General features: G+C 33.6%; 4 protein-coding genes across 5 annotated transcripts; 2 read left to right on the top strand and 2 right to left on the bottom strand.

The window, feature by feature from the left end:
- Positions 1–418: 418 nt before the first annotated feature.
- On the bottom strand, positions 419–3,671 carry LOC128181142 (tripartite motif-containing protein 3-like). 2 transcript variants are annotated; one of them, XM_052849428.1, is made up of 3 exons: positions 3,449–3,671; positions 3,069–3,134; positions 419–1,702 (listed from the first exon to the last, which is right to left on the bottom strand). In XM_052849428.1, the coding sequence occupies exons 2-3, from the start codon at positions 3,109–3,111 to the stop codon at positions 525–527; spliced, it is 1,221 nt and encodes a 406-aa protein (XP_052705388.1). In that variant the 5' UTR covers positions 3,112–3,134; positions 3,449–3,671; the 3' UTR covers positions 419–524. The 2 variants fall into 2 exon arrangements, with proteins under 2 accessions (XP_052705388.1, XP_052705389.1); XM_052849429.1 differs by lacking the exons at positions 3,069–3,134; positions 3,449–3,671 and adding an exon at positions 2,071–3,016.
- Positions 3,672–7,638: 3,967 nt separating this feature from the next.
- Positions 7,639–14,714, top strand: LOC128182578 (alpha-centractin). Its single transcript, XM_052851294.1, has 11 exons — positions 7,639–7,761; positions 9,264–9,328; positions 9,750–9,825; positions 9,928–10,053; positions 10,780–10,904; positions 11,279–11,495; positions 11,829–11,921; positions 12,311–12,485; positions 12,625–12,686; positions 12,802–12,842; positions 13,172–14,714. Exons 1-11 carry the CDS (start codon positions 7,711–7,713, stop codon positions 13,272–13,274), a joined length of 1,134 nt encoding a protein of 377 aa, XP_052707254.1. The 5' UTR covers positions 7,639–7,710; the 3' UTR covers positions 13,275–14,714.
- A 149-nt stretch (positions 14,715–14,863) lies between these two features.
- Positions 14,864–19,702, bottom strand: LOC128182580 (TM2 domain-containing protein CG11103-like). The gene is made up of 4 exons (XM_052851296.1): positions 19,471–19,702; positions 18,233–18,320; positions 15,920–16,035; positions 14,864–15,581 (listed from the first exon to the last, which is right to left on the bottom strand). Exons 1-4 carry the CDS (start codon positions 19,608–19,610, stop codon positions 15,368–15,370), a joined length of 558 nt encoding a protein of 185 aa, XP_052707256.1. The 5' UTR covers positions 19,611–19,702; the 3' UTR covers positions 14,864–15,367.
- An 80-nt stretch (positions 19,703–19,782) lies between these two features.
- LOC128182579 (syntaxin-18-like) lies at positions 19,783–26,372 on the top strand. Its single transcript, XM_052851295.1, has 11 exons — positions 19,783–19,988; positions 20,105–20,172; positions 20,589–20,698; positions 21,194–21,271; positions 21,542–21,608; positions 22,110–22,216; positions 23,854–23,945; positions 24,595–24,653; positions 24,742–24,811; positions 25,413–25,493; positions 25,984–26,372. The coding sequence occupies exons 1-11, from the start codon at positions 19,833–19,835 to the stop codon at positions 26,077–26,079; spliced, it is 984 nt and encodes a 327-aa protein (XP_052707255.1). The 5' UTR covers positions 19,783–19,832; the 3' UTR covers positions 26,080–26,372.
- Positions 26,373–26,482: the final 110 nt, after the last annotated feature.

The following is a 26,482-nucleotide window of genomic DNA, read 5'->3' on the forward strand; positions in this document are numbered from 1 at the left end:
ACAAAATAAGGAATTGTTTGCCATCTCTCAATTTTGAAAAAATAAGTTAATCTAGTACCCTTGTGCAAGTTTCGCTAGGCACCTACATAAAAAGTTCTGCTAAATGCAATATTCTGAGATGGAGATGAATTTTGATAGTTCATTTATATGTTTTAAAATGAACATATGTTTCAATAAACAAGAACTACACTAACTACATCGTTAAGTAACTTTGATTTTTAATATTGTGTATCAATTTACATTTTATTACTTCAAAATGAAGCAAACCAAATGCAATTTGTAATCTTCTTTTACCATGTACCATTATTTGTCTTCGTAACAAAAGTCGGACAAGTTTAATGTTCTTAGAATTTTAATCATTTGCAAATTAAAATTCATCTGTAAATTAACATGATATTAAGATAATCAATGAGACCTCTGTATTTTATGACATAAGCCAAACTTTTACTCCATACATGAATAGTTTGATGGTTCGTTTGTTAAGGAGACTAGCTTTACAATAGGTTATCGCAACGCAAGCAACTTTACAGCATTTCATTTTCATCGTCATTGAATGAATACACAATAACTTCAGTGGCCTTCAGTTTCCCATGGGTAACAAACAATCGCATATCGCTAGATAATGCCACCCCCTGTGGGTGATAGAGTCCGTCCTCCGAACTCACAATGTTTCTTAAGAATTCTCCATTCTTCGAGAACAAGGCAATGCGATCGTTGTAATGGTCTGCTACAATGATATTCCCCTCCCCGTCTGACGTCACGCCGTAAGGGGCTTTGAATGCTCCCTCCTGTCGACCATATTGTCCAAAAGTAAACTTGAAATTGCCATGTTCGTTGAAGACTTTAATACAATGGTTTCCAGAGTCACACACAATGATGTCACCGAACGCACTGACATGGACGTAGCGGGGACAACAGAACTGTTGGACGGGTGAAAGCGGGTCCCCAAGGTTAAACAACCACTTGCCCTCAGGGGAAAACACCGATACCTCATTGGACAAGATATCTGTTACAATGAAACGACCGTTTTTGTCCACTGCAATACCACAAGGACACTGAAAAAATCGGCTACCAAACGAGAAGAGAACGTCCCCATTCATTGAAATGACGGAGACGTTCTTGTCTTTTCTCGACGTGACCGCGATTTTGTTTTCTGAGACGACGGTCGTGGCCCACGGTTCCCTCAGTGCCCAACTGCATCTTATGACTTTAGTTCGACCATTTCTGCTGAAGGTCGAGATACGACCGTTGATCATATCAGTCACTATGCACTTCCCTTTGTCCACACATTGCACATCGGTCGCGTCCTTGAAGCATCCTTTCTGCTTACCTTCACATCCGTATATCTGCATCAAATTTGCCCGAGGGTAAGAATCGTTGTCGAATGTGAACACAGCATTTATGTGGCAGGTTCGGGGTACTGTCCTGTGGGGGTGGTCCTCCTCCTCTTCGCTTGAGCTGTCAGACGACAGTTCCAGCTCGTGTTCGCACGGGGAGATGCTGAGGGCGTCGACATTGCTCTCTAGCGACGAGCATGACTGGGAACTGTTTGGCCTGGAGCTTATTGCCAGCTTCTTTTTCATCCGACCAATGATTCCAATTTTCCTCTGCGATGGCGATGTTTGTTCGTTGATGATTTCTTCCGTTGAAGCGCTTTTCATCAACGCGCTCATTTTCTCTCTTAATTCAAACAAATTGTGTTCTGAAAAACAAAAGACAAAAAAAAGATAAAGTTCACTGTATCCTACGCTTAAAAGCTCTAAATACACCTTGACTCAACTCTGTATGCATTAATTAAATAATTGCCTCTAATGAATAAATAGGCCCATATTCATCTCAAGACAACCTTTAAAAGTAGGTACGTCAACTAGTGTATAGTTACGCGCAATACATATAATAGCCTCCGCAATGATGCGACTTACCGCCTTCTTATTGCATCCGTCTCGTCTAATTATATACTACATATCGTAACAGAAACACGTTGTGTTATTTCTATTAAATTAACATACCCTCTGCTATATTTCTTCTCACTGATAAAAACGACAAACTCTAAAAAATATTTGCCCCTACCCTTGCCAAAATTCTATTTGAAATTCTATGGCTCCTGTCTTGCCCGTGGGTTCTTTTTTCCCCTCGTTTATCTTGCGATAACCGCTATATAGTTGGAATCACAACAAGTCCTTTCACCCTTCCTTCCAAAAATAATCCCCTCAACAATTCCCATCGTTTTACCTTAATCATTACATGGCACCGCCTTAGTGTTTGCAAACAAAGGGAAAGCGATAACAGACATCCCATGGATCGAACAAAACTTGAGCAGTGCTTGTACTTCAAAACTTTTCCTTTAATTGTTGGTTGTTTAGCTTGGCTTTTCTTAAAGCGTACTCTCAGCGGGCAAAATCAGGCTTCCAGAACAATTGAGTAACATCACATTCTTTGCAAAAAGGCGTTTTAAAAAAATCAAAAGATCGGATATTAAGTTTAAAATCTTTTATTTTTTTTATAATAATCATCTTATTTTACGATCGGAAGTATACTTTTATAATATCTTTATATATGTATGGTTAAGTACCATTACCACTGCCATCCGGGTTGAGCCGCTTATGATATGGTGTTGATAATTGTATTGTCATAAGAAATTTAAATTCCAACCTTAACCAGTTAAACAAACTAGCTTGGTGTCAGTCTCACAGCATTGAGTCTATACCGGTACTAATTAAGTTATATTCATTGTACGTAGGCCTATGAATGAATGAAAATTAACTGAACTCCGGTATGAGAGGATTATACTTCGTGCGTGGGGTTTTAAGAGAGCTCAGTGGTTGTTGCCATATTTAGACTTTATTTATCTCCATCAGATGAAGAGTTCTGTATTACGATATAGAAAATGTACAAATTTTAAATCTAAAATATTTTTCTTTTCTAAAAAGATTAGTAATGTTTCTGGCCAAATTTAAATATCATATTTTAAGTTTTGAGGCAGATCTTATGGATATTTTGTTGTAGACCATCCAGCATCAACAACAATTTTTTCCCCTTTTCTCTTAAAAGATATAAAAACTACCTACCTTGTTCGGTCATACAGGAGAATCTTCTGTGTTGGAGTTCCATTTTCAACGCCTCAAATATTAATTCTGTAAAAACACAATGCTTCGATTATTGAACGTGAACTCTTGTAACCATTGTCTTTCTCTTTCTCGCGTTTACCAAAGCTCTGAGGGAGAAGAATGACTGAGGGCAATCGTTATGAGCTGTGTTTGCTTTTTGAACGGTTCGTGCCCTTAAATTATAGATTATATAAACTAAAATCGCCTGGTAATTATTTCAAAAGCATGATGTCAATCGAAGATGTTAAACATCTTTTGACAAACAAAATTATCTTTTCGAATAATTCTTTGGGACAGCAAAATGGAACAAAAAAATCAGTTGTACCTTTATCGTTTCTTACCTCGGCAAAATGGTACCTTTTAAGTACGAGATCTCAAAAAGTTCAAATGTCGATAATTTTTAGCTCGTTCTTCAAAAAATACAGAAAATAAGACGAAGTACATGTACTATCTGCTGCCACCACTGCTTCTATAAGAGTTTTCTAGAACCGGAATCCTCAAGCCTGATCTCACCAATCCCCATGCTGTAAACAACGTGAAATATGATCCGTCGACCATTGAAATGTAATGTACCCGGGACTGAGAAAAACAACAACAGCTCGGCTTCTTAAATCTTAACCTTCGTATGTAATCCAATACCGTTGTTTACCCGACCAGGAGAGCCATCATTTCACTACTTTTTGACATAGTGTGGCCCAGACCAAGTGGTCATAAGTGTATTCTTTGAGCAAGGTCACTGACACTTAATTGAGATTCTAATGAATACCTTTTGACGACTCAGCATTTTTGAAAAATTTTTCAATGATCATTTAGATGTAGCCCAAAAAAGGAGTGGTCATGTTTGTTTTTTCTATTATTTTAAATTCTATGCTAGGCTACTAAACTCTTGGGCCCATAAATCGAAAAAAAAATGTATATGCTGTACTTATGGACTCAGCATATTAATTAAGGACATCCCAACTGAGTTGTCTCTAACTTTTTTTGTGTCAATTTTACCCTATTCCAGCCGCGCGGTCATTGATCGGGTTAGGTGGTGTAGTAGAATGAAAATGGCAAAGCACCTTAACCTATATAACATAACCTTACTGTGCAAAGGTGAGACAAGTGTGTCAACTTAATTGTGTATATATGAACTTGAATAAGAAAAATATTATTGTCCAGTCTCTTAACCAAAGGTAGTGATAGGGCACGATGTCCCTCTATAAATATTCAGGTGTTGACAAATATTTTTCTTCAGTTTTCCCTTTCTCTCGATACCCGATTTTAAACCTCGTCTAGCCAAAGACTCAGCTAGGGGCATACGTACTTATACTGTAACTCGAGCTTGGTAACCTTGAAGTCAAGTTAAAAATTTCCCCTTGTTGCTATCTAAGGTCAGCATTTCTCCTTACTGTGACTGGGTTTTCTCAATGCCACAAAGATTAGAACCATTTTAACAAGAGCGTGGACTTTGGGTAGTTGTGTTAAACAGCATTGTGACGTAGGCCTGTCTATTTCATTGCTGGCCATTCACCCATGGCTCTATGAAATTAACACGATTTGTCTGACTTTTGAGTTAAGACTACGCAATCGTGTTTATTTCGCTTGAAATCAGCGTCATTTTTAACTTGTTTTGACACAAGAAATAGATGGTTACATCCTACCGAAAGTCCATGGTCTTGTTAAAATGGTTCTACTTGTATAAGTGCACTGGTTTTGAAACAAATAATTTTAATAAACGTTTCAATAATCAAAACTAAAAATTATTTCGTTATTTTTTTTGTAGGAAATACTTACATCCTACAGAATATATTATATTCAGAAAGGATTTTGTAAATATCGTTTAATATGTGTATTTATCCTTTAGAAATCCCTATTTTTTCATGGGGGATGTCTCACCTCTCATGTGAGACACATTGAAAAAGTGGTTCTATACCCTTAATTTTCCAGTGGATGGTTTAATTATCATCATATGACGACAAATATGATTACTTTTATAAGAAACTGTCCCCTTGACAATTGAAATAGGCTGATCCCAGACATGCAAATAGTTGTAGTAGCCAATGTTGTAACCCTCACTTATCAGAAATTGAGCTGTTCATTCTGTGTAACGTACTGTCCTATACTAAAATTAAGGTAACTAAGAATCTGCAGGCATGTTCACGAAGGTATTTTAGGACTATGGTGTGTCCTAAGTACGTCTTAGGATACGTCTTAGTCTTAAGTCTGTTTCTCGAAGCTCTCCTAAATGTAGGAACCGCCGTAACTTTGTCCTAACTTTAGGACAACACCTACCTTGTCCTAAGACCATCCTAAAGCTATAAAATCACGTTTTTGGGGATATTGGGATGTTATGAAGCCTTTTCTTAAGACCGGTATAATAAAGCAATATTTTCCACAGTTCCAGCATTTTCGACAAACATCAAATTCCTAATCCGGGAGGGGGGGGGGGGGGGGGGATAGTCATTTATTCTATCATGTGTGTTCATTTTAACAAAATGACGTGGAGGGGGACCCCGAACTCTCACGATGTCCCCGTTACTACATGCCTGCCTGGGAGCTGACAAATTTTTAAGAATTTTTTGTGCAAATACTATCTCTGTTTGACGAATGAAAATTATTCACTTATTTTTTTTTATCTACACTGTACACTTAATGCGTTTCATTCATTGTTTTGATTTTAATAATTTTTGATAATAATAAATAATAATAAATAAATGTCCTTTGCTAAAAAGTAAATTTACATCGGGTTATATAAGCCATGCGTGATCATTCCTAATTTTTATCACTTTATTCTGAAAAAAAAACACAATCTTTAAAAAAAATTGTAATGTTGAATGAACTGTATTTATATATTTTCGAAATATATTACAACTTATTTCTTATTTAACATGTTCGTGTATTCTATATATTGCAGATTAAAGGGAAATTGGCTGTGTTTGTAAGGGTACATGTGTTCCCTCATGTAACGTTTCAAATTCTATAAAAATCGCGAGTTTATGTATATTACATATACTTAAATGACAAGATTCTCAAATGTTAATTATCTAATGACAATACACACGTGTTGTTTACATAATTATCTGCTTGTAAACCAATTCTGTCCTGATACATATTTTCTCTAAAAAAAAAAAAAAAGAACAGTTATTTGAATTTTTTGGGGCGTGTGATATTTTTTTATTTCAATATTGTATTTTTTTTGGAGGGGGGGGGGTGTTTCATTTAAAAAAAAACCAAAAACAAACTAAGTTGTTATTGGTCACTACTATATATTTAGGTAAATGTAAATTTTTAAAATGTATACATAAAAATTACTGGTTTTAGGCCTATTTTAAAGTTAGCTACCGAGACGTACAATTTTCTGGCAAAATGTTTAATGATTCATCCCTACACAAGTCTCTCAAATTCGATCTGAATGAATAAATGTGAAAAATAAGAATGGTTGTAGAAGGTTAGGATATCCTAACTTAAGATGTTCCTAAGTTACCGTCGAGCTACATCTTAAGACGTGTCCTAAGTTGATCTTAGGATGTTCCTAACTTTTTTCCTAAGTCATATCTTAGGAACACACTTAGGTCATATCTTAGGAAAGTTTCCTGTTGCCTGCTGGAATAGTATTTGCCATATGCAAATTTTGATTTGGATAGCACTGCATGATCTACATGAAAGCCCTGTGAGCTTATTTTTGAAACTTTAAAACAAACTTTTTAGCGAATAAAGGCATAACTTTGTGAATAAATGCGAAATTTTCGCGAATAATTACAGGAATAAATTTTATTATTTTTTTTCAAAGGGCTTTCGTATTTACATTTTTTTTTGCGCATAAGTACATGTATATAAAAATCCTGTAATCAGGATCTGGTAGTCTGTACAGTATTTTACATGTCCGTGTACATTTGAAAACGACTTCATATATCTCTCATTATTTCGATTTTTTAACTTTGGTAACAAGGTAGTACGTCATGTAATAACGAAGATCCCGGCATGTAGCATCGGATGGGGGGGGGGGGGGGGGGGGCATGCCTCCTACATTTTGAATATTAATGATAAAATACTGTAGCAGTTGTATTGTAGGTACTACTATACCCCATCCCGGAATTTGTGGATTTGCAGAATATTGTTTTGTTGGGGGGGGGGGGGTCATGATAAGTCGCCCCCCCCCCCCAACTTTCGAAAACGATGCTACATGCCCTGAAGTTTAACATTTTTATCACGTCATTATCATTTTATAATACGTTTATAGAACTTAATGTTATTATGTCTTTTTATCCCGTAATTTAACGACTTTATTTGACCTCACCAGTTTTTCAAGATAACTTCATCTTGAAGATGCAGTATTCAATATTGAATTTTGCAGTCGGATTTTTATGGGTTGTGGAAAAAGGGCAGGTGCCCCCATCCCCCCCCCCCCCCCCGGGGGGCCTGGATCATCGCATAGATCTATATGCATATTGCATTAGATATCCACAAATTTATTTCGTTTTTTTCATATTTTGATATGAAGCTACATGGTGGTGAATGGCAACTATTCCGGACTCATTAATTATTACCAGCTTGGGTCTAACTTGTATGCACTTCCGATCAATAAATGAATGTGTCTGCAAGTTGGAGAAGTAAATTTTAGATGGAATCTTACGCAGATGTGATAGCTAACCAGCCCGTTGTGATAGACAATGTAAGCAAACGGTACACTGCATTTCACATGTAAGCTTAGCTTCACCGTCCTGCTTTCAAAAGTCCGGCAAATGTCAACAATGACTCATTCTGGTCTGACCGAGTTTTCTCTGTATGCTGAAATCTGAAGTATTTCTCTCGGTTTTCATTGTAAATGGCAACATTGGTCTTTATGACACTGTGATTGAATGTGTTCAAACTTTAAGTTTTGTAATAATTATACGTTTAGGCAGACCTTGACTGACTGCAACATAAAAAAGATTCCCTCCCTTTTGGCTTTGTGCACTACAGATGTGTTACTTTATTTCCTTACAACAATGTGACAACATTTTGTAACCATCTACAGGATAATAACTAAATTGGTAAATACAACCCAAATTTTAGATGTGTTTAAATCAAAGCCCTTTATTGTCTGAATATCGGAAATCAAATAGATTGTAGAGTGGGTGTGGCAGATGGTTAGAAAGATTAATCTTACTGTGACCAGACTACACTCAGGTCACAGTGAAAATTCATTCAATATTGCATATACTTGCAATGTAGCAGTTGTGAAGTGGATCTGCTTTGCATCAATTTTAGGTCTGTTAAAAATAATCTACAGAGGAAACTAAATATTTTTATAAATTTATGCAAAACTTTTTGAACATGCATACATAGTTAAGTCCACAAAATATCCATTTAAGGGTCATAGCAAGGCATCTTGTTAATATACACCTTTGATTTTGTCGGAAATCGCACACCGGGAATGTCTGATTTTATCATTAACATGGCGACCGTAAACAGCTAAGAAGCAAGTATAGGGGACGAATTCTATCCTTAAACTGGCTCCGTAGGACATCTGTCAATTTAACGATAGAACATTCTATCTAGCAGATGGTCAGCTTTGGAACAGGGAAATGGTTCTTGTAGAGAATGACAATTTGAAAATGGGACATGAATAAAGTTCCAATGAGAGAGTTGTAATAGCTATGAGAAGTCAGAACTGTAATAATTTTTAAGCTGTGATTTTTAACTGAGTAAGTATCCTCTCAAGCTGTTTTGAACTTAGCATCAAGCTTCTCTATTTGGTATTAGCAAAAAAAATACGGGTTTTTTTTTTTTTAGAACAATAGATCTAATTCATCTCTTCAGTGTGTACAGTAGTGATTTTAGACTGTTTTATATGAGTTGGATTTATTAATGATAAATCAAAATCAACTAATATTTAGTAATGAACCGTTTCAAGATTTGTATATACCGGTAGCATATAAAATCTCTTGTAATGGGATGTAATGAAAAATAGCTATCTTTTGAGAGAAAACAACCCCAATATTTAACATTTGAAAAGAACTAGACAGTTGAAAGGAGTCTGACCAAACATAAAGGTCACAATTATAACTCTTGCCTATTTGTAACCTTTTTATGAAGTTCCTGTGTGTCATTTCTTGCTCAGTTTGGTCAACTGGCATTCTCTTAATGTGAAAAAAAAGACATTTTCTTACTTCTTTTTTCTGACTTTTTCAGGGTTCTGGAGTTATCAAGGCAGGTTTTGCAGGTGACCAAGTACCTAAATACCACTTTCCAAACTTGTAAGTATCAATAAATAAGCTATTTTTTGTTCATTTTCATTTAAGATTTCTCAGAGAAACAATTCATTAAAGGAAACTGAAAGATGATTAAGTGTTTACTGAAATTGTAAGATTGAAAGGTACATGTATGATAACGAATAATCAACAAACACAGTATTTTCAGAGACATTTAAAGTGTAGTACAGACACAGCAAACATTCTTTATAATTGATATCAAAGTTAGTTTCATTCCCTATGCCGGTTGTAGTTATAAAATGTAATAAAGAATTATGGAATAAATAATATTATGCTGTTAGTAAATTAAAAATTGTTCAACCCTGTTTCATCTCTATATGTATTTTACTGTACACAAACATATGTAAAATGTTGAATACATGTACAATTACAAGCTCTGTACATTTGTTAATGCTGTGTATTTTAGTGTTGGAAGGCCCAAACATGTGAGGGTTATGGCAGGGGCACTGGAAGGAGATGTCTTCCTTGGTCCAGAGGCAGAGGTGATTTATTAACAAGTCATTGAGGATTGGTGTATATAACTATTTTGATATGCACTTCTAGAATTCTTAAAATGGTGAACTTTATGTATATATTTTCAATAGGAGCATAGAGGGCTTCTAACTATAAGATATCCAATGGAGCATGGAATTGTAAAGGACTGGAATGACATGGAGAGAATCTGGCAGTACATTTATTCCAAAGACCAACTACAAACCTTTTCAGAAGAGGTATTGTTCAGTCATATATGTTTTTTTTTTGGTTCAACATTTAACATCTGAGAAAGTAATTTTCATGATGTAAGATATTTAGCATAACTATGCCAAATGCTCAGCTTTTTGTATAAAAAAAATGACTAAATTCTTAACATTTTACATTTTCATCTCACCTTCTTTTCCAGAACCAATTAGCCAATTTCAAAGTAAACATATCTTGGTTCAAAATATTTCTGATGGAAGACCCTCTAAGTGTATTCAAATGAACTGCATGGGAATATAATTAAGAACATATGGAAATGGGGTGGAATGTTTTAAAAATCTTTTCTAAAACCAGATAGCCAGTAATTAAAAAAAAACACTTTTAGTTATGCTTCCTTGCAAGGGCTTTAATATAGTAGTAGATTTAAATTTTAGTCCCCTGCAGTCAGGAACTGATTGATTTTTCCTTCTTCTGATGAACTTGGAGGTTAAAACTCATAGAATGCATAAGCAAATGGGGCAATCACTTGTGAAATAATTCAAAAGCAACCTAAAATTTGTGAAAATGGTATAATGTCTTCAAAACCCCTTTAGAATATTGAATCACTGTAAAAATTGAAGCGATTGAAAACCCTTTTCATGTAACTCTGGTTATAGTTGTTTGAATCCTTATGAATGGTGATTTGTACAAGTGCATGTATGTATTCCTCTCCTTTTGGTTTGTTGATATGATGCCTATATTTTTTGTCTGTTTTTTAGCATCCTGTGCTGCTAACAGAAGCTCCACTGAATCCAAGAAGAAACCGAGAAAAAGCAGCCGAAATCTTTTTCGAGACTTTTAATGTACCAGCATTATATATGTCAATGCAAGCTGTGCTTAGTTTGTAAGTACTTTGTGCTCCATATGTAAAAATATGAACTGTATTAGGGTTATCATCAAGAGTTTTCTGATGTGTAGCATATAGTTTTCGAGTTTATGGCAGTCATTAATTTATGGTTATCACACAGCGATTTGCATAACTATTAAAGGTACCGGTACACTGTTCACTCTGTCTGAAACAAAGACTGAAACAATATTTATAGACTGAATATATTTGATAAAACATGTGTTTTACTTAGATTGCTCATTATCTCCATATGCGTATTACAGGTATGTGTAAATGAAAAATACCAGAATGTGGAAATTTTTCACTATAATGTCTTGTACTGTAAGATTACTTTTAAAGATTTCACTTTCCAAGTGTACTTTTGGTTGTAGATATGCCACAGGGAAAACCACAGGTGTGGTACTTGATTCGGGGGACGGTGTGACGCATGCTGTACCAATATACGAGGGTTTTGCCATGCCCCATAGCATAATGAGGTCGGACGTAGCAGGACGAGATGTCACTCGATACCTACGACTTCTTCTTAGGAAGGAGGGGTACAACTTCCACACTTCTGCTGAACTGGAAATCGTAAGGACCATCAAAGAGGTAAGAATCAGGAGCAGCATGCATCAGAAACTTGAATCTTTGATTGATTGATGTTGTATATTTTGCAACTCCCCTGAAAAAACAAATATATCTCTCTGTAATATTTGCTTCTTTGATTTTTAGAAATGCAGTAAAGCACTCTTATAACAAAGTTTCAGGGACAGGCAATTATTTTGATTCATTATTGGTGTAATTCTTTACATCTGATGAGTCTATAATAATTGTAATAAAAATTTCTTTGGGAGACTGATTTCAATGTGAACTTTTTCCCTTAAGCTATGTTTTACTGTAATTTTGATCTCTGATTGTAATGCTAAATGTATTTGATTGCAGAGAGCCTGTTATTTATCTGATAACCCCTTGAAAGAGGAGACAGTGGAGGGAGAAAAATCACAGTACACTCTGCCTGACGGTAGTGTTATAGAGGTAAAGTTTAATACATGATTCTGGAAAGAGAAGTGTCACTGGTAATGCATGTATTAATGATCAAAATCTAAAGATTCATTCCACTGACATGCAGGATTTCTATCTGGAGAAAGCCAAGTGAAGCTCTACGGAAAAAAATGTTGAAATAGCAGTTCTATACAAAATGCATTTTAATGTATCAACAAGTTATGAAATGACAAGAACGTTCCCTTGAAGTTATGCTCAAAAGTGGAGGAGGGGGAAAATAAAAGATCGCATTATGCCTAGAGAAAAGTTGGATATATTGTAACAAAATCAAGGCCATCAAAAGCAGTGATATTTATTATCTTTGAAAGTTGTGAATAATTTGTCGTTACCTAACTAACATCAGTATATTTTGTTACCCCTAGATTGGTCCAGCAAAGTTTCGAGCACCAGAAGTTCTATTTCGTCCAGATTTAATTGGAGAAGAGTATGAAGGTATACATGAAGTGCTCGCCTACTCCATCAGAAAGTCAGACATGGATCTACGCCGTATGCTCTTCTCTAATGTGGTCCTTTCTGGAGGATCAACACTCTTCAAAAGTAAGTCACTTGAGTATTTAAGAGATTGTCAGAGTTCTGTCTAGGTTAAATGGAAATGTATCATTTAATTCAATAGTTAATGTATGAAAATGTAATACATGTGAATATGATTCCATGTATCTGAAATTTTCAATTTTAGGATTTGGTGATAGACTGTTAAGTGAACTGAAGAAATTAGCACCCAAAGATATCAAAATAAGGGTAAGGACCAAGATTTAGATGTGAAATTCATGTACTGGATGTACATAGAATAAGTCTTTATGCAGCTTTACCGGTATATTTTTTTTATCTTTCTTAATTTTTGGCTTTCTTACAGATATCTGCACCACAAGAAAGATTATACTCAACTTGGATAGGGTAAGTTTGGAAACTTTTATTTTATCATTTTTTTTACGTCTAAAATTTCATACTGCAACATTTCATGAAATGACATTGGCAATGGTTAAAGTTGCATGATAATTTGCAAAATACCAGTTAAATTGTTCATATACATTTATATACATGCATTGGGATAAACAAACCAGATGATTTCATAAGGAAAAAAACTTTATTATTCTTTCACTGTTTTAATCTTTTTATGAGGGCCTTTTCATTCTATTTTCAACATTTAGTATATTTAACTGTAATTAAACTTGTATTATCCAACATGAGCATCAACTTGAATAAATGTTAATTTTCTTTTGCAGTGGGTCAATTTTAGCTTCTCTTGACACATTTAAAAAGATGTGGGTATCAAAGCGAGAATACAATGAGGAAGGGTTGAAAGCCATTCACAGGAAAACATTCTAATACAGCATACGACTAGAGACTGAATTATTTATGATCAACTTACATCCAAGGGACAAATAATGCTGGCAGGGGGAGTGGGAAAAGAACAAGTGCTTTTTTTTTTTTTTTTACCTTTTTAAAGTGGTATATGCATTGGTGTATACAATTAATTTGCAGCAGTTGTATTGTAATGTTTTACGGTTGAAGAGCCCCATTTATTTGTTAGTGCTGGTATGATGTATTCTTGCCCTTATACACTAAACTTAAGGTGCATTCCAATATACTAGCATCATTCAGTTGGCCAACCGGTCTTCCATGGTTCACGTAAATAAAATTATGTTCACACGCACACATTCTCTCTCTGTGCAAGAATGCTTTAAGTAGTCATGTATGTCTTGTTTTTTGACTTTGTGCGATGTTTTTGTTACAAGGGTTGTCTTTAAATTACAAAAAAATGACATTTTTATTTTGCTTGAAATCGTCATAGAATTATCAGTAGTAATTTATGAATACTGGTATTCATTCTAAAACAAGAACTGTAGCTGTAGCTATATAAGAATATCTTGTCAAAGGGAAGCTCAACTTTCTATTCTCTCTTTTTACCAGTAAATTCCATTATTTGTTCATAATTCAATTACAAGGTACAACATCGTGTAGGAGATATGGGGCTTTCTAATGTAATGAAATTCACACACCTGGGTGCTTTGTGTGTTCAGTTTTTAATTGCTTTTGTATTTCGTGCGTGCACACTTCATACATGTATGCTATTTCACATGGCCTCAACTACTACCAATTTAATGACACCATGTTTTGGGGGAAAATAGGTTATTTTCAAGTACTGGTTTTGTCTCCATAGAAATAAGCCAATGACGAAATTAGGTATAAAGGAATTTCTTTGTTGGAATATGAATCTTTAAATTATGAAATATTGTTCAGACTTCTCACAGTGTAATTATTCACAATATGATTTCATAGAGAAGCAGGCCAGTACTTGGTCCTTATATTGAACCTTTGGGAGACTGGGGTGACATTAAGTCCAATAGAGGTCACATGGTTGTTTTGGTGACTCTCCACACACAAAGAAGTGCAATAACTATTATACAGGATATGTCCATTGTGGATAACATAGTCAGGCTTTTTATGAGAATTTGATATTTTGTATGGATAAATCATGGGTGAATTGTAAAGATGCTTACACAAGTATTAAACAAGCAAGAAAACACAATTAACAACTGGTATTTGTATTTAGTTAACATTCAACAATATTTTTTAAATTATATACAAGACCAAAACAATTGTGAATTTTGAAAGAGAAATAGAGATGTAGAATTTTTTATTTTAATGCATTTTTTTCATATCTTGTAGATTGGTACAAATTTGGTATCTAAAAATCATAGAAATAATAATAATAAATGTACATGTATATAAGACAACCAAATGAATAAATCTTGTTTCAAATCATTGTGTGTTGTACTTTACATAATATAACATAAGAATGAAGTGTGAAATAGTAATACCTATAATTACTGAATTAAGTGTCTTAAATTTAATATTTTTTGAAAAAATCAGCAAAAAGAACAGTACAAAAAAACATGTTACAACAAACATACAATGACAGGCATAGAGCAGTCAGTTTTATTCCCCTTAGTCTTAAACATCATAAACTGAACAGTTATAGTGAAATACACCTAAAATAAATCAAAACTGGTCATCTCTGGCACTCTGCTATAAGCATGTTTTACTATATTATAAATTTATTTTTAAAAAAATACATTTGGGTCAATCTTTATCAAATATAATTTGATAAGAGATTAAAATAATCATTAGTTATGTGTGAAAATTGTATCAGTATAGAACAGTACATGTTGTAGAACAATTTGATTTACATTTACAAACCCCTTTCAGTCTTTAGCTGATGATGGGGCCAACATGATCATTTTCATTTCGTGGTCAATTCCACATCTTTCTCCCCACATTAATCACATACAATTGTATCATAATGGCCATCTGAATATTTGTTGTTTTTAAAAAAAATTGTAGAAAAAAATTAAAGCATGCTTTCAACATATTAAAACAAACAGGTGTTTCAAAAATAGTTTTCTGAGATCTCTGCTTCAGTAATATGGCACCCAATTGCTGCCATCATCTGGTGTCAACATCCCATTCACTAGGAGAACAATGTCCACAATCCACCAGATTCCCACCCCGCCCAGGGTCAGTAGCTTCCCCACAGCAGTGCCTGTGTGTCCCAGACAGAAACGGTCCATCCCAAGGAACCCCAGTAACACTGAGTAGATGAGGGTTGTCACAAAATAGTGGCCATTGTATCTAAAGGACAAAACAACCAAAGTATCAATAGATGCTTTAAAGATTCAAATTTTTTTTTGACAACCAGTTTTTCATATTACCTATATGATAAATATTTAAAAAGATTATTCTTTTTTGTTACTTATTACAAAACTTGTTACATGATCAAGCACATTTGCAAAAGACATTGAAGAGTTGAAAAGGGGAATAACTCAATTGTAAGCTTTATAAACATAAAATTGAAGCATTGAGTATTCCCCTTTTATAACAGCAGTGCAAGCAGAATTTAATATATATTAATGGTGCAAAAAAAAGCTCAGACTCTAAACATTAATATTTGCGTAATCCTGATAACTTACTTGATGCAAGGAAACCCGTCCTTTATGAAGGTCTTGTTCCCATAACACTCCACTCCTTGAAGCACTGAACACACTGCTCCAGTGAATTCTATTTCTTCATGTTTCTGTCCTCCGTACTACACAATTTCAAAAAAAAATGTCTAATTTTAAAAAAGCTTATAGTTTATACCTCAAACAATTCAAATATGAAAATATAACTTTAATTAAATACATAATCAGTTAATACTGTAAACCAAGTACCATTAAAAAGATTAATTCATAGACAACTTCTGTCTGTTAATACTGTACACCATCTTGTGTTTGCAATGACTTCATAACATGATTTACAGGAGATAAAATGGTTTACAATGACTAATTTTTGTGATCAAGATATATATTATCTGGACAACAATATTTACTTTTAACCAGTGTTTACTTCTGTATGAAATAAAATGACTGCCTGAAACTTATTGTTACAGATCAGTTCTCAACTGGCCATTCCACAGTGACACAATACTTGGTTACTTGGTTGCCTGTAATTTGCCCATATTAGTAAATACAAGAAAAAAAAATTTCCATTTATAATACATTACATGTAACATTTTGAAATAATTATAATCTCAAAGATAGGGTCATTCTACAAATTGAGGCCCAAACGAACTTTCTAAAAGTCAGATTTCATATATCCTATTTTATTCATTTTTTCTGCGTTATATACTAAATCTAACTTAGAGGAAACCATTTCAACATTCAGCAGCAATGTTTAAAATATTTTATTGCTTATTTTTAGACTTACGTACATACATGGAAAAAAAATTGTCATTACCGCAACAGACGACTAAATCGTTATAAAATATTGTTACAGTAAAAAACCAATTTTTTCATAGTTTGAACTTATAAATCTTAATAATATCGTAGCCTCATGATTGAGTGAAATATTCGCACAATTTTTTTTGTACTGTGGTGTTAAATTTACGTTTTTAGAAAATGGAAAAAACCATTGGTCAATAAACCACTTTAGTAGTGCATATGATTATTTTACTTCCATTTTTCTAAGGTGTGCGATTTCAAAGACGCATGCATGTTGATTAAACACTTTATTACATTTATAATTAGATTTAATGATAATTAATTGACCTATTTTGTCCTTGTTATGGTAATGACAATGCGTTGCGGGAGTGACAGTGTGTTCCGGTAAATAGTTTCGAGTTGTTTCGATCGAATATTTTCATAACTTTTCATGCCTTATATTTTCCAAAAATCATTTGGAAACAGTCATGGCTTGAGCAAAATTAATTTTTAAACAGGTAAATCATCAGCATTTGAAAACAATTGTTCAAAAAACTGTGTATTACATGTAGGCTACTCTCGCCTACCCCCCAGGACACGACCCAAAGATAGGAGGTATTTGTAACAACCACTTACGCATAAAACACTGTAATAGTGTTGTAAAATCCATGCACAAGACAACCTAAAGATGATTTTGTCATTACCGTAACACTGATGTCATTACCGAAACGATTTGATTCAAGGGATTTGTTTCGGTAATGACCTTTACGGTAATGACATTTTGAAATATTAAACAGAATATTTAGGGCGCTACTTGCTAAAAGGGGTTAAATAATGTACAACACAATTCAAAACCAATCTATATTTGTTTCTAAACAATTGCATTTTTCCTAGGTGATCGTACATTTATTGTAACAAGCATTCGGTAATGACACTGAATAAACATACGCTTGAAAGTAAGACCATTTACAATGTAATATCTGCTCACTTGCCCACAGGAGAGCGTTACGCCTTGCATTGAAGATAGAGGTTTCTGAAACATTTAATCACGTGTCTTCTTCTTTTGGATTATCTTTCTTGTCTCTTATATTTTGCAGTTTTATCTCCCCGTTTCGGTAATGACAAGAATATCAGGGACACCGTTTTACAAACAATGAATTATTAGAAAAAAGAATTTAGTAACCCGTATCTGTTTAAAATCAACAATAAATATTTTATTACACCTAAGTAATCACGACAGGTTAAATTTTGACAGAAAATTAAGTTTTCACACATGCATATTCAAAATTACTAATTCGATTTTGTAGTTTGGGACATGGTGTTTCAAAGCAAGTCCATGATGTTAAGAAAATAGTTTACAAGTAATAATGCTTTCAGGGGTGTCCTTATGGTGTGTATGCATATTTATTATCTCCTTCTACAATATTCCAGATTTAATTTTAAAATTTCATTAACCAGGTATTGCTTAACACATACTAAAATGGCGGGACACCATTTGGGCCTCTATTCGTAAAATGACCCGATAATGTGTGTTTACAAAATTACCTTCAAACATCCATGGCCAAGTTCTTTCTTTCTAGTCTCATTACCATTTAAATTTAAAGGCTCTGAACAGTTAAGAAACTCCAAAGGTCTGAAAAATAAAAATTTAAAACAGTTGCTAAACTGATTAATTATTGGAATCATCGTAAAAGAACAGGAAGATAATCTCGACAAAGATTCAGCTCAGCTTGATATTTGGCCTGATGCTACATCTCTAGGTCACCATCTTTTGAATATTTATAACTAGAGCCTTAAAACCTTTTCTCCTGAATGAGAATTTAATTATTCTCATTTCCCCTCAATATTAAGAATATGTATGACATGTGTATACATGATATGAGTTTGCTTTACACCATACAGTACAGATCAGACCCAACCTAACAGAAAGTAAACCCCAACTAAACCCTGGGTTTACTCTGGGTATACTTGAGTGAACCCAGAATAAACCCAGAGTGGACACAGAGAGTAAACCTGTTCAGAACTATACCCCTGAAAGCAGACGCAAACTGTGTACTTAGAATATACAAGGGGCAGGAATTACAGGCAGTAGGATGGTAAGATAAAAGATGTGTCTACTTCACATTTCAGTGTGTACAGTTGACCTATTAGCAATTTCCAAGTAAACCCCAAGTAAACCCCAAGTGGACCCAAATTTTCAAAAAGTAAACCCAGAGTACACCCCAAAAGTAAACCTGAGGTTTAGCTTAGGTTTACTCTGGTGTTAGGTTGGGTCTGATCGGTACTGTATCAGTTTGCCTTTCTAGATATTGTGTCTTGAAAATTTAAGTAAAGTTTCTACACTACATGTATTAAACACTTGAACAAATATACCATAATTGATGATTTTTAAAACACAAACTGGCATAGACCAATTCTTGCCATGTACCATTTCTTGTCTGTGCATTAATTGTTAGATCACTATATCAACACATAAATAAATGTATGAAAAAATAATGCGAAGAACACTGGTCCCAGGTTAATAAATAAATGATTTTCATAACAATCTAATTCTACAGAATGTTGATATTTACCCAATTTTGATGACCCCAATACATGTATCAGATGAAAAGTGAGAGCTTCTCTTGTATATAGGTGTCAGTCCAAAGAACAAGCCGAGCAAAATCACGTGAGAGAGAGAGAGAGAGAGAGAGAGAGAGAGAGAGAGAGAGAGAGAGAGAGAGAGAGAGAGAGAGAGAGAACTGAATAAGATATACACAATGTGTAACACATTTTAAACTTACAAAAATTTACAATGCACCAATGGTCCATGGGGAACGTATTCTGTCCTGCATGTTTCATTGTAGCATTCGTGTGAACTACAATATGTAAATACTGCGAAACAAACTAAAATATTCAGTAAAATATTTCTAAAAGGTGCCATTCCGACACACAATTCATTATTTTGTTAGCTGCATCTTCCGTAACAAATCAATCAGTGTCATTTACAGTTTGAAAAGGATGCCCAACTGAACTATCGCCTCAAACGTTTGAGAAACCACGTCAAGTTTTACTCGGAACTCTACTTTCATTTTATCTTACTTCGGAATGCTTCTAAATTTTACATTTGAATTGTGTACACGTTGGAAAGAAAACAGTCACCAGAATGGCAGATGTCACAAACGTCTTCAAAGCAACAGTCAAAGCGTTACGAACCAGAAAGAAAGCAACGGGAGATGTTACCAAAAATTCTCAAACGTTTACTAACATTTTACCCTCATCAAAACTTAAAGGAGATTTTGAGAAGAAAAGCAAAGAAGTCGTATGTACATTGTACTGTGATTATGAACAGAATTTCTTTTAAGTTCTTGAGCGATCTATGGGTATTTAATTCATCCTAAAAACCTGGTATAAAACTGTTTCACGTTTTGTATTTAGGTACAGAGTATCTCAAAGCTGAAGGACTTCTTGATGGAACATAGGAAGGCATACGTTAGCACTGGCAGGTATGTTCACGATTAAAGTTGATAGAACATGGTAAAGGTTAACTTGTTACCAAAGACTGCTTAGGGACAAGGCAGAAGTGGACAGTTTTATTGATAATGGCCTGAACTTACAAATACCATCTATGAACTATATACATAAATTATACTCACAAATATCAGCAATGCACATTATGCACCCTCCTGAAACTCCTAGAATGATGGGATGGATAAGTGTAAATCGCTATATATAATTGATAAAGCTGCCGACTTCTGTGAGCAAAAACAAATTTTGCCCCCCCCCCCCCCCCCCCCCCAAAAAAGGAAAATTATACTCATTGCCCTTTTATTTTAATAGTGTATGTAATGTTTATGTTTTATATGCTGCAAAGCAAGTGGTATTGATCGATACATAGTGCATTATTCTTTTTACTTGGTAGTCACCTTAGTGCAGAAACCTCAACAATGACAGACTCAGAACGTGATCAAATCGATGAGGAGGCAGAAAAAGTTATTCATATGTGTCAAACATCAGTGGCCCTGATTAAAAGTAGGTCACTCAGACAGATGTCATATTTGCCCTTGATATAGAAATCCTTGAATATAATGGAAATTGTTTGGTCTTAAATGATTGTCTTATATGACTTGTGGTGCTTATCACTATTATATATGACTTATGAAATATGCATATGCAGTTGTTTTATTCTATATTTTTGGTCTATGGCTAGCTCCCAGAACTAGCAATTGAAAAAAAAATAGCAACATAGCAAAAGAATACCGGTATTAAAAATTTGTTTTTAGACATTTTATAAAGATAACTATTACAACTTTTTCAGAGTATAAAGTTGCAAATTTTTATCTAGATTTTGTGTGTGTGTGGGGGGGGGGGGGGGGGGGGGATAAGAAAAATGTTAATAAATTCTAAAATCAAAAAATAAAGCTAAAACAATAGTCAATAATATTTTTATTTAGTGTTTTTACCCTTTTAAAAACTAAAATTGAAACTTAGACTAACATTTTTAAATTTTTTTTTTTTATTTTATAGATTTAAATGGAAGTCAATACTCTCAGGTTAAGGAGCATAGGACAGCAGTCATAAGACTTATAGAGGATTATCTCAAAGGTAAGCTCAGGTGAATCAGTGATGAGGTAGACTCTTTGTCCTTGACTGAGTTATTTCATTTACTGTAATTCTCTATCTAAAATATACTGAAGTATTATTTTTTACATTCATTGCATTAATTTGTTAATCTGATCAAGAGAAATCATCGTTTTCTCAATGAGCAGTAATCAAAAGAACCTCTGACAAAATTTCAGGGACCAGCATTGTTCATAGATTAGGGATGACTTGTCCTGTTGCATGTTCTAAGCTGATGTTGTTTTTCCTTTCCAGGGGTTTGTAAAGTATACAGTGAACAGAGAGCAGTGAGAGTGAAGAGAGTGGTGGACAGGAAGAGACTGTACGTACTGATGGTTTACTATCATATTGATAAGCTTTAAGGAGGCTGGATGTTCAACAAATTAACCATCAGATCTTCCTAAAACTTTAAGATATGAATTGTTTAGCTATTAAACTAGAATATAGTAAAGATAAAATCAATATATTAATATATTTTACTATTGAATTAGGGTAAATGTATTTTCCTATATTTGTATATATATATATATGCTCTTCTTTTGGAGGAGATCAGTACAGTCTAAAAATGGCCACAACCATCGAGCCCTCCTAATATCTCTTCTTTTTCTATCAAAGCTCACAAGATTTATCTATTTGAATCAATCTGTGATAAGTCAATTTGAACAATACATATAATCAGTAACATATCAAATTCAAAATCCAGATCATGGAAGCTTCTTGATCACTTTTAAAATATAAGATTCAAAGGAAATTTAAACTTTAATGTATAAGGATTTTAACAACAATTAGACTCACCGAAATGTTCTGGTACTTATGTTTGTAGATCAAAGCTTGAACCTGACAAGTTGTTCAAGCAGAGAAGAGCCAATAAGCAGTCACCTTCCTCAGAAAATACCAACCAGTCCAGTCGACAAGACCAGTCAACCTCAGGTACCCATACTGTACTTGTACCTCAAAGCATTTGGCTGATGAATTCATTGAATGAGTTTATTAATATCAAAACATTATCCAACTCACACCTATATTGTGTGGAAGTTAAATGAAATGCTACACATTACTTATACAAGTACACCTTTGCACTACATGTACGTCCTACATGTATATTTTCTGCATTATTCATCACTGAATCATGAACAAAGAAACATAAAATCAAATTACTGAATACAAATATTCGAATAAATGTATTAATATTATTATAAAGATTTATGTATGATAAGAGTTAAATTTGGTCCCCATAATTCGCTATTTTTTTAAGTGTTTCTGGTACAGTAAAATGTTATGTTATATTTCAGAGGAGTTAATGTAAAATATATTTTTCACCTATTTATTTGATTTATTTGCACTCACTGGAAGTATATAACGTCAGAAGTGACGCTATTTCTATAATTCAATCAAAATCAGTCAGTAATTGATATTTTTCTTATCTTTTTACGAATGGGAAAAATAGAGCGCATGCTTGAACAAGGAAATTCTTTTTGTTACTTATTAGCGTTGGCTAGATAAATCTTTGATTAAAACATATTGTTTGTTCAAGCATGCGCTCTATGTTTTCTGAAAGAATAACTGATTGCAAACAAGCTGTTTTATGCTAAAAATACCAAAATGGCGGGAAAAGGTCGTCTTTACGATGTCATATTTCTAAATTGTTGGCAGTTGAATCAAAATGAAAATTATGTAAAAACATCTTATATATATATCTGTACAAAGAAAACAAAGAAATACAGTAAATTGATGATGATCATTTTAGGGGGTCATTTTAGGCCCATATCATATATAGTTCTTTAACGTGTATAAGGCGAGGCGAATTCAATATACCGGTAAATAATGTGCATGAAGCATGGTAAGAAAGTTTCTATGCAAGAATTGACACCACTTATTTTCTTTATTTCAAATGAATTTCATCAAATTTACATGACAAATTGTATAATTTCATGTAAAGGTAAGCAACAATATTCTCCACAACAGCTTTAACAATTATTTTATGTTTAAACCAAAGGTTACGACTACCCTTGGCCAGGTGTAGATTTTGGGCTTAACTTATGTCGGGCGCAAAATTACACCTTTAAGTGAAACTGACCTCTTTCAAAATTTTCTAAGTCCGGATTTACACCAGGTGTAAGGTTACCGGTTTGCAGGGCATATGCCTTTTAGTGAAGCTGGCTCAATATCTTGTAATGAGCTTTGTTCTTTTGTGCAAGTTCAAGGTCACTGTCTGAAAAATGGGGCATCCATTAAATTCAATGGAGAAATTATTAGCAATTACTGTTGAACTTTGATATCTCGAACACTGTTACCTGGAATACAATGGATTTGTCGAAGTGACTCGTATGTCCCAAACACTCATTTTTAAAGTACGTGTATTTTTCCCTCAATAACTCAAATACTCTGATATCTCGAAATTTTTAAACACTCCCATCTAGCTCTGGATAAGGAAGTTTGGTTGTATTATATTTTCTTAGCGGGTTATCATTTATGAGCTTTCTAATAGAACCTCAAGCTGATTTTACTGTTGCAAGTTAATTAAAATTTTTATTCTAGCCTTTAAGAATTTTCTTCAATCTTTGTAGAAGGTGACAGGTCCCCAACAAAATCAAAGAAAGCGAGGCCAGAAGAAAAAATGGAAGAAGAAGAGGAAATTTCAACGGAGGAGGCGCAAATGGTAATTGTTGTGTTTATATGATAGAATGTTTATCATGGGTACTTTAAATTATATCTCAAAAAAATTGTATGAGCCCCATCTTCCAGTTTATTGGTTTAATAGTTCAATGTCCTTCCTATTTTAAAATATAAGACATACGAAACACTTCGAATTTTAATTCTCTTGAAAATATACAATGTATAAACATATTTTAGGAAGGAAATTTATTAAGTTCCTAGAAAAATGTCAAGTGACAATGATGAGCACAATTTTTATTTCTGAACTTAATTGTCATTAGAAAATTCAATTCTAAGGAATGAATTTGATATGTAACTTAAAATAAACAAATAAAAACCGTAGTCATGTAATATTATGATACAGCGAAATATTGAACCCGGTATATGACATTACGTTCTATAAACTGCTTGTTCATATTGGTACATGTATAAATTTGTTGGCTATCAAATTTATTTCTTACTTTGATTTTTAGGTTTTTAATCAAGTAAATTATGATTTTTAAATTGCATTATATTTCTTTTATTTTTCATTCCATGATGTTTCCTTTATTGTTTAGCAATTGTTTATATATTTAGTGTGCAGCATTAATTTCTTTACTTTGAACTTGTTCTGAATACAAATAGAATAAAAAAAATAAATAATCATATTTCAGTTTGAAAGAGAAAATGCTGCACTGTTTGAGGAGATGAGCAGTGTCTCTGAAGAAGTGGGGTGAGTGACTATTAAGTTTTATGTAAGTTCATGTAATTGACAAAATTATCTTGTCACAAAATGTTTTTTCGTATTTGTTTTGTTTCAGACAAATCGAGGGTAAAGTAATGGAAATTGCCAAGCTTCAGGAAACTTTCACAGAGAAAGTGTTAGAACAGGTTAGCTCTCTTTGTCTGCTGTATTTCATTTCCACCAAAAATGAGGAAGTGTACATGTACATTTTGTATCAATGAAGCCCTCTGTGTAAATTAATAGGGTTACTGGTAATAAGGAATGGAATAAGTAAAAGTAATACACTGAAGGTTATGAGGCCTTAATTTAAAACATGCCAGTCTCTCTTGTTGTTGATAAGTTAGAGCTTTTAGTAAATTCAGTCAATTAATGTTTTAATTTTTTTTTTTACATATACATGTACCAGTTTTTATATGGTATACACATGAAACACCAAAATAAATTATAAAAGACCGGTAAATGTTATTTTATTGATACTAGGATTATAAATGTTTTACATTAAAACACGGTTATAAAGAAGTGCCAGGGATGGACAATTTTGCTTCGTTATAAGCGTAATTCGTTATATCCATCTACAGTTTACAACATGTAATGTAGTCACAGGGAATGAAAATCACTTCGCTGTAAGCATCAAATCATTATAAGCGTGTTTGTTATAACCGTGTTTTACTGTATTTAGAACAATGTACATGTATATATGCAATACGTGAAACCTAAAAATGAATACATGTGGGGTTTTTTTTGTAGGAGAAAGATATTGACAGAATTGAACAAGTTGTTGTTGGCTCGACAGAAAACATTAAAGAAGGCAATGAAGAAATTAGACAGGTATGATAAATCATAATGCCGATAAACTAGGAACTGATAAACGTATAATTTTTTTTTATCAAGAGATTTAAGTGCACATTTTGTTGTACATGTACCAATGGGGTGAAAATAAAGGGACTTTTCATTGTATAAACATAAGTACTACAAAATGAGAGATAAATTGACCATATACCAGTATTTTTAAAAATTATGATGACATGTGAGGGCCATTGAGGTACAAGTAAGTGATGGAAGCAATTCTAGAACCCTGTAAAAGTACTTCCTCATACTCTGTGTGTATAACTTCCTTGTACAATTGACATAGGAGCTATAAAAAATGCATAGTAGTACTGTATAACAACATTGTATTACATTTTCTACAGTATTGTAAATAGAATTATGTCTTGACAGATCATACATTATTATTGAGGAAATTTTCCTTTAACAAACATTAAATAACTATGACAGAACTTTAACACAACTGACACACATTGTACTGCTTTAATTTCAGGCGATGAAGAACAGTGCTGGTTTCCGGGTGTACATTTTATTTTTTCTTCTTCTCCTTACGCTGTCCTTACTCTTCCTGGACTGGTACAACGGCTAACAAACGGAGGCAATTCAGACTCGAGACTTATAAGGGAGACAATCAAATCCCTTTAGTTTAAATGTCAGACAGAGGGCTCAACAACAGTCTAACAGTAAATGATGCGGGAAATGTGCAATTATTGATGGAGATATTTTTAGTTGATTCTCTTTGCACTGTTTCATCAGCTTAGTGTCCCTTGTTCGTGTTTAGCAAATTGCTAGCTATAAGTTGATCCTTGTTGAGTTAAGTTTGCACTGGGTATTTATTTAATTATGCTAGTAGTTTAAAAAAGAGCTGACATGTTATAAATTTGAGTTTTTTCCTTCCCTTTTTCATGCAATGTTATTCACTGCAAAGCTAATGAAATCTTACATGAATAATGACAGAATTACAAGGAAATATATGATGTTCATAAATAGCA

This window comes from Crassostrea angulata, chromosome 4 (genome assembly GCF_025612915.1).
Source record: "Crassostrea angulata isolate pt1a10 chromosome 4, ASM2561291v2, whole genome shotgun sequence".
Lineage (NCBI taxonomy): Eukaryota > Metazoa > Mollusca > Bivalvia > Ostreida > Ostreidae > Magallana > Magallana angulata.

Excerpts from the sequence above, each read along its gene's own strand:
- LOC128181142 (XM_052849428.1), bottom strand. The coding sequence starts at position 3,111 with ATGGAACTCCAACACAGAAGATTCTCCTGTATGACCGAACAAG. Across the intron at positions 1,703-3,068 it reads CTCCTGTATGACCGAACAAG|AACACAATTTGTTTGAATTA; the intron begins GTAGGTAGTTTT and ends TTTGTTTTTCAG.
- LOC128182578 (XM_052851294.1), top strand. The coding sequence starts at position 7,711 with ATGGAATCTTACGCAGATGTGATAGCTAACCAGCCCGTTGTGATAGAC. Across the intron at positions 10,905-11,278 it reads ATGCAAGCTGTGCTTAGTTT|ATATGCCACAGGGAAAACCA; the intron begins GTAAGTACTTTG and ends TTTTGGTTGTAG. Across the intron at positions 12,687-12,801 it reads CCAAAGATATCAAAATAAGG|ATATCTGCACCACAAGAAAG; the intron begins GTAAGGACCAAG and ends GCTTTCTTACAG.
- LOC128182580 (XM_052851296.1), bottom strand. The coding sequence starts at position 19,610 with ATGGCACCTTTTAGAAATATTTTACTGAATATTTTAGTTTGTTTCGCA. Across the intron at positions 16,036-18,232 it reads TTGGCCATGGATGTTTGAAG|TACGGAGGACAGAAACATGA; the intron begins GTAATTTTGTAA and ends GAAATTGTGTAG. Across the intron at positions 15,582-15,919 it reads GACGGGTTTCCTTGCATCAA|ATACAATGGCCACTATTTTG; the intron begins GTAAGTTATCAG and ends TTTGTCCTTTAG.
- LOC128182579 (XM_052851295.1), top strand. The coding sequence starts at position 19,833 with ATGGCAGATGTCACAAACGTCTTCAAAGCAACAGTCAAAGCGTTACGA. Across the intron at positions 22,217-23,853 it reads ACAAGACCAGTCAACCTCAG|AAGGTGACAGGTCCCCAACA; the intron begins GTACCCATACTG and ends CAATCTTTGTAG. Across the intron at positions 24,812-25,412 it reads CAGAGAAAGTGTTAGAACAG|GAGAAAGATATTGACAGAAT; the intron begins GTTAGCTCTCTT and ends TTTTTTTTGTAG.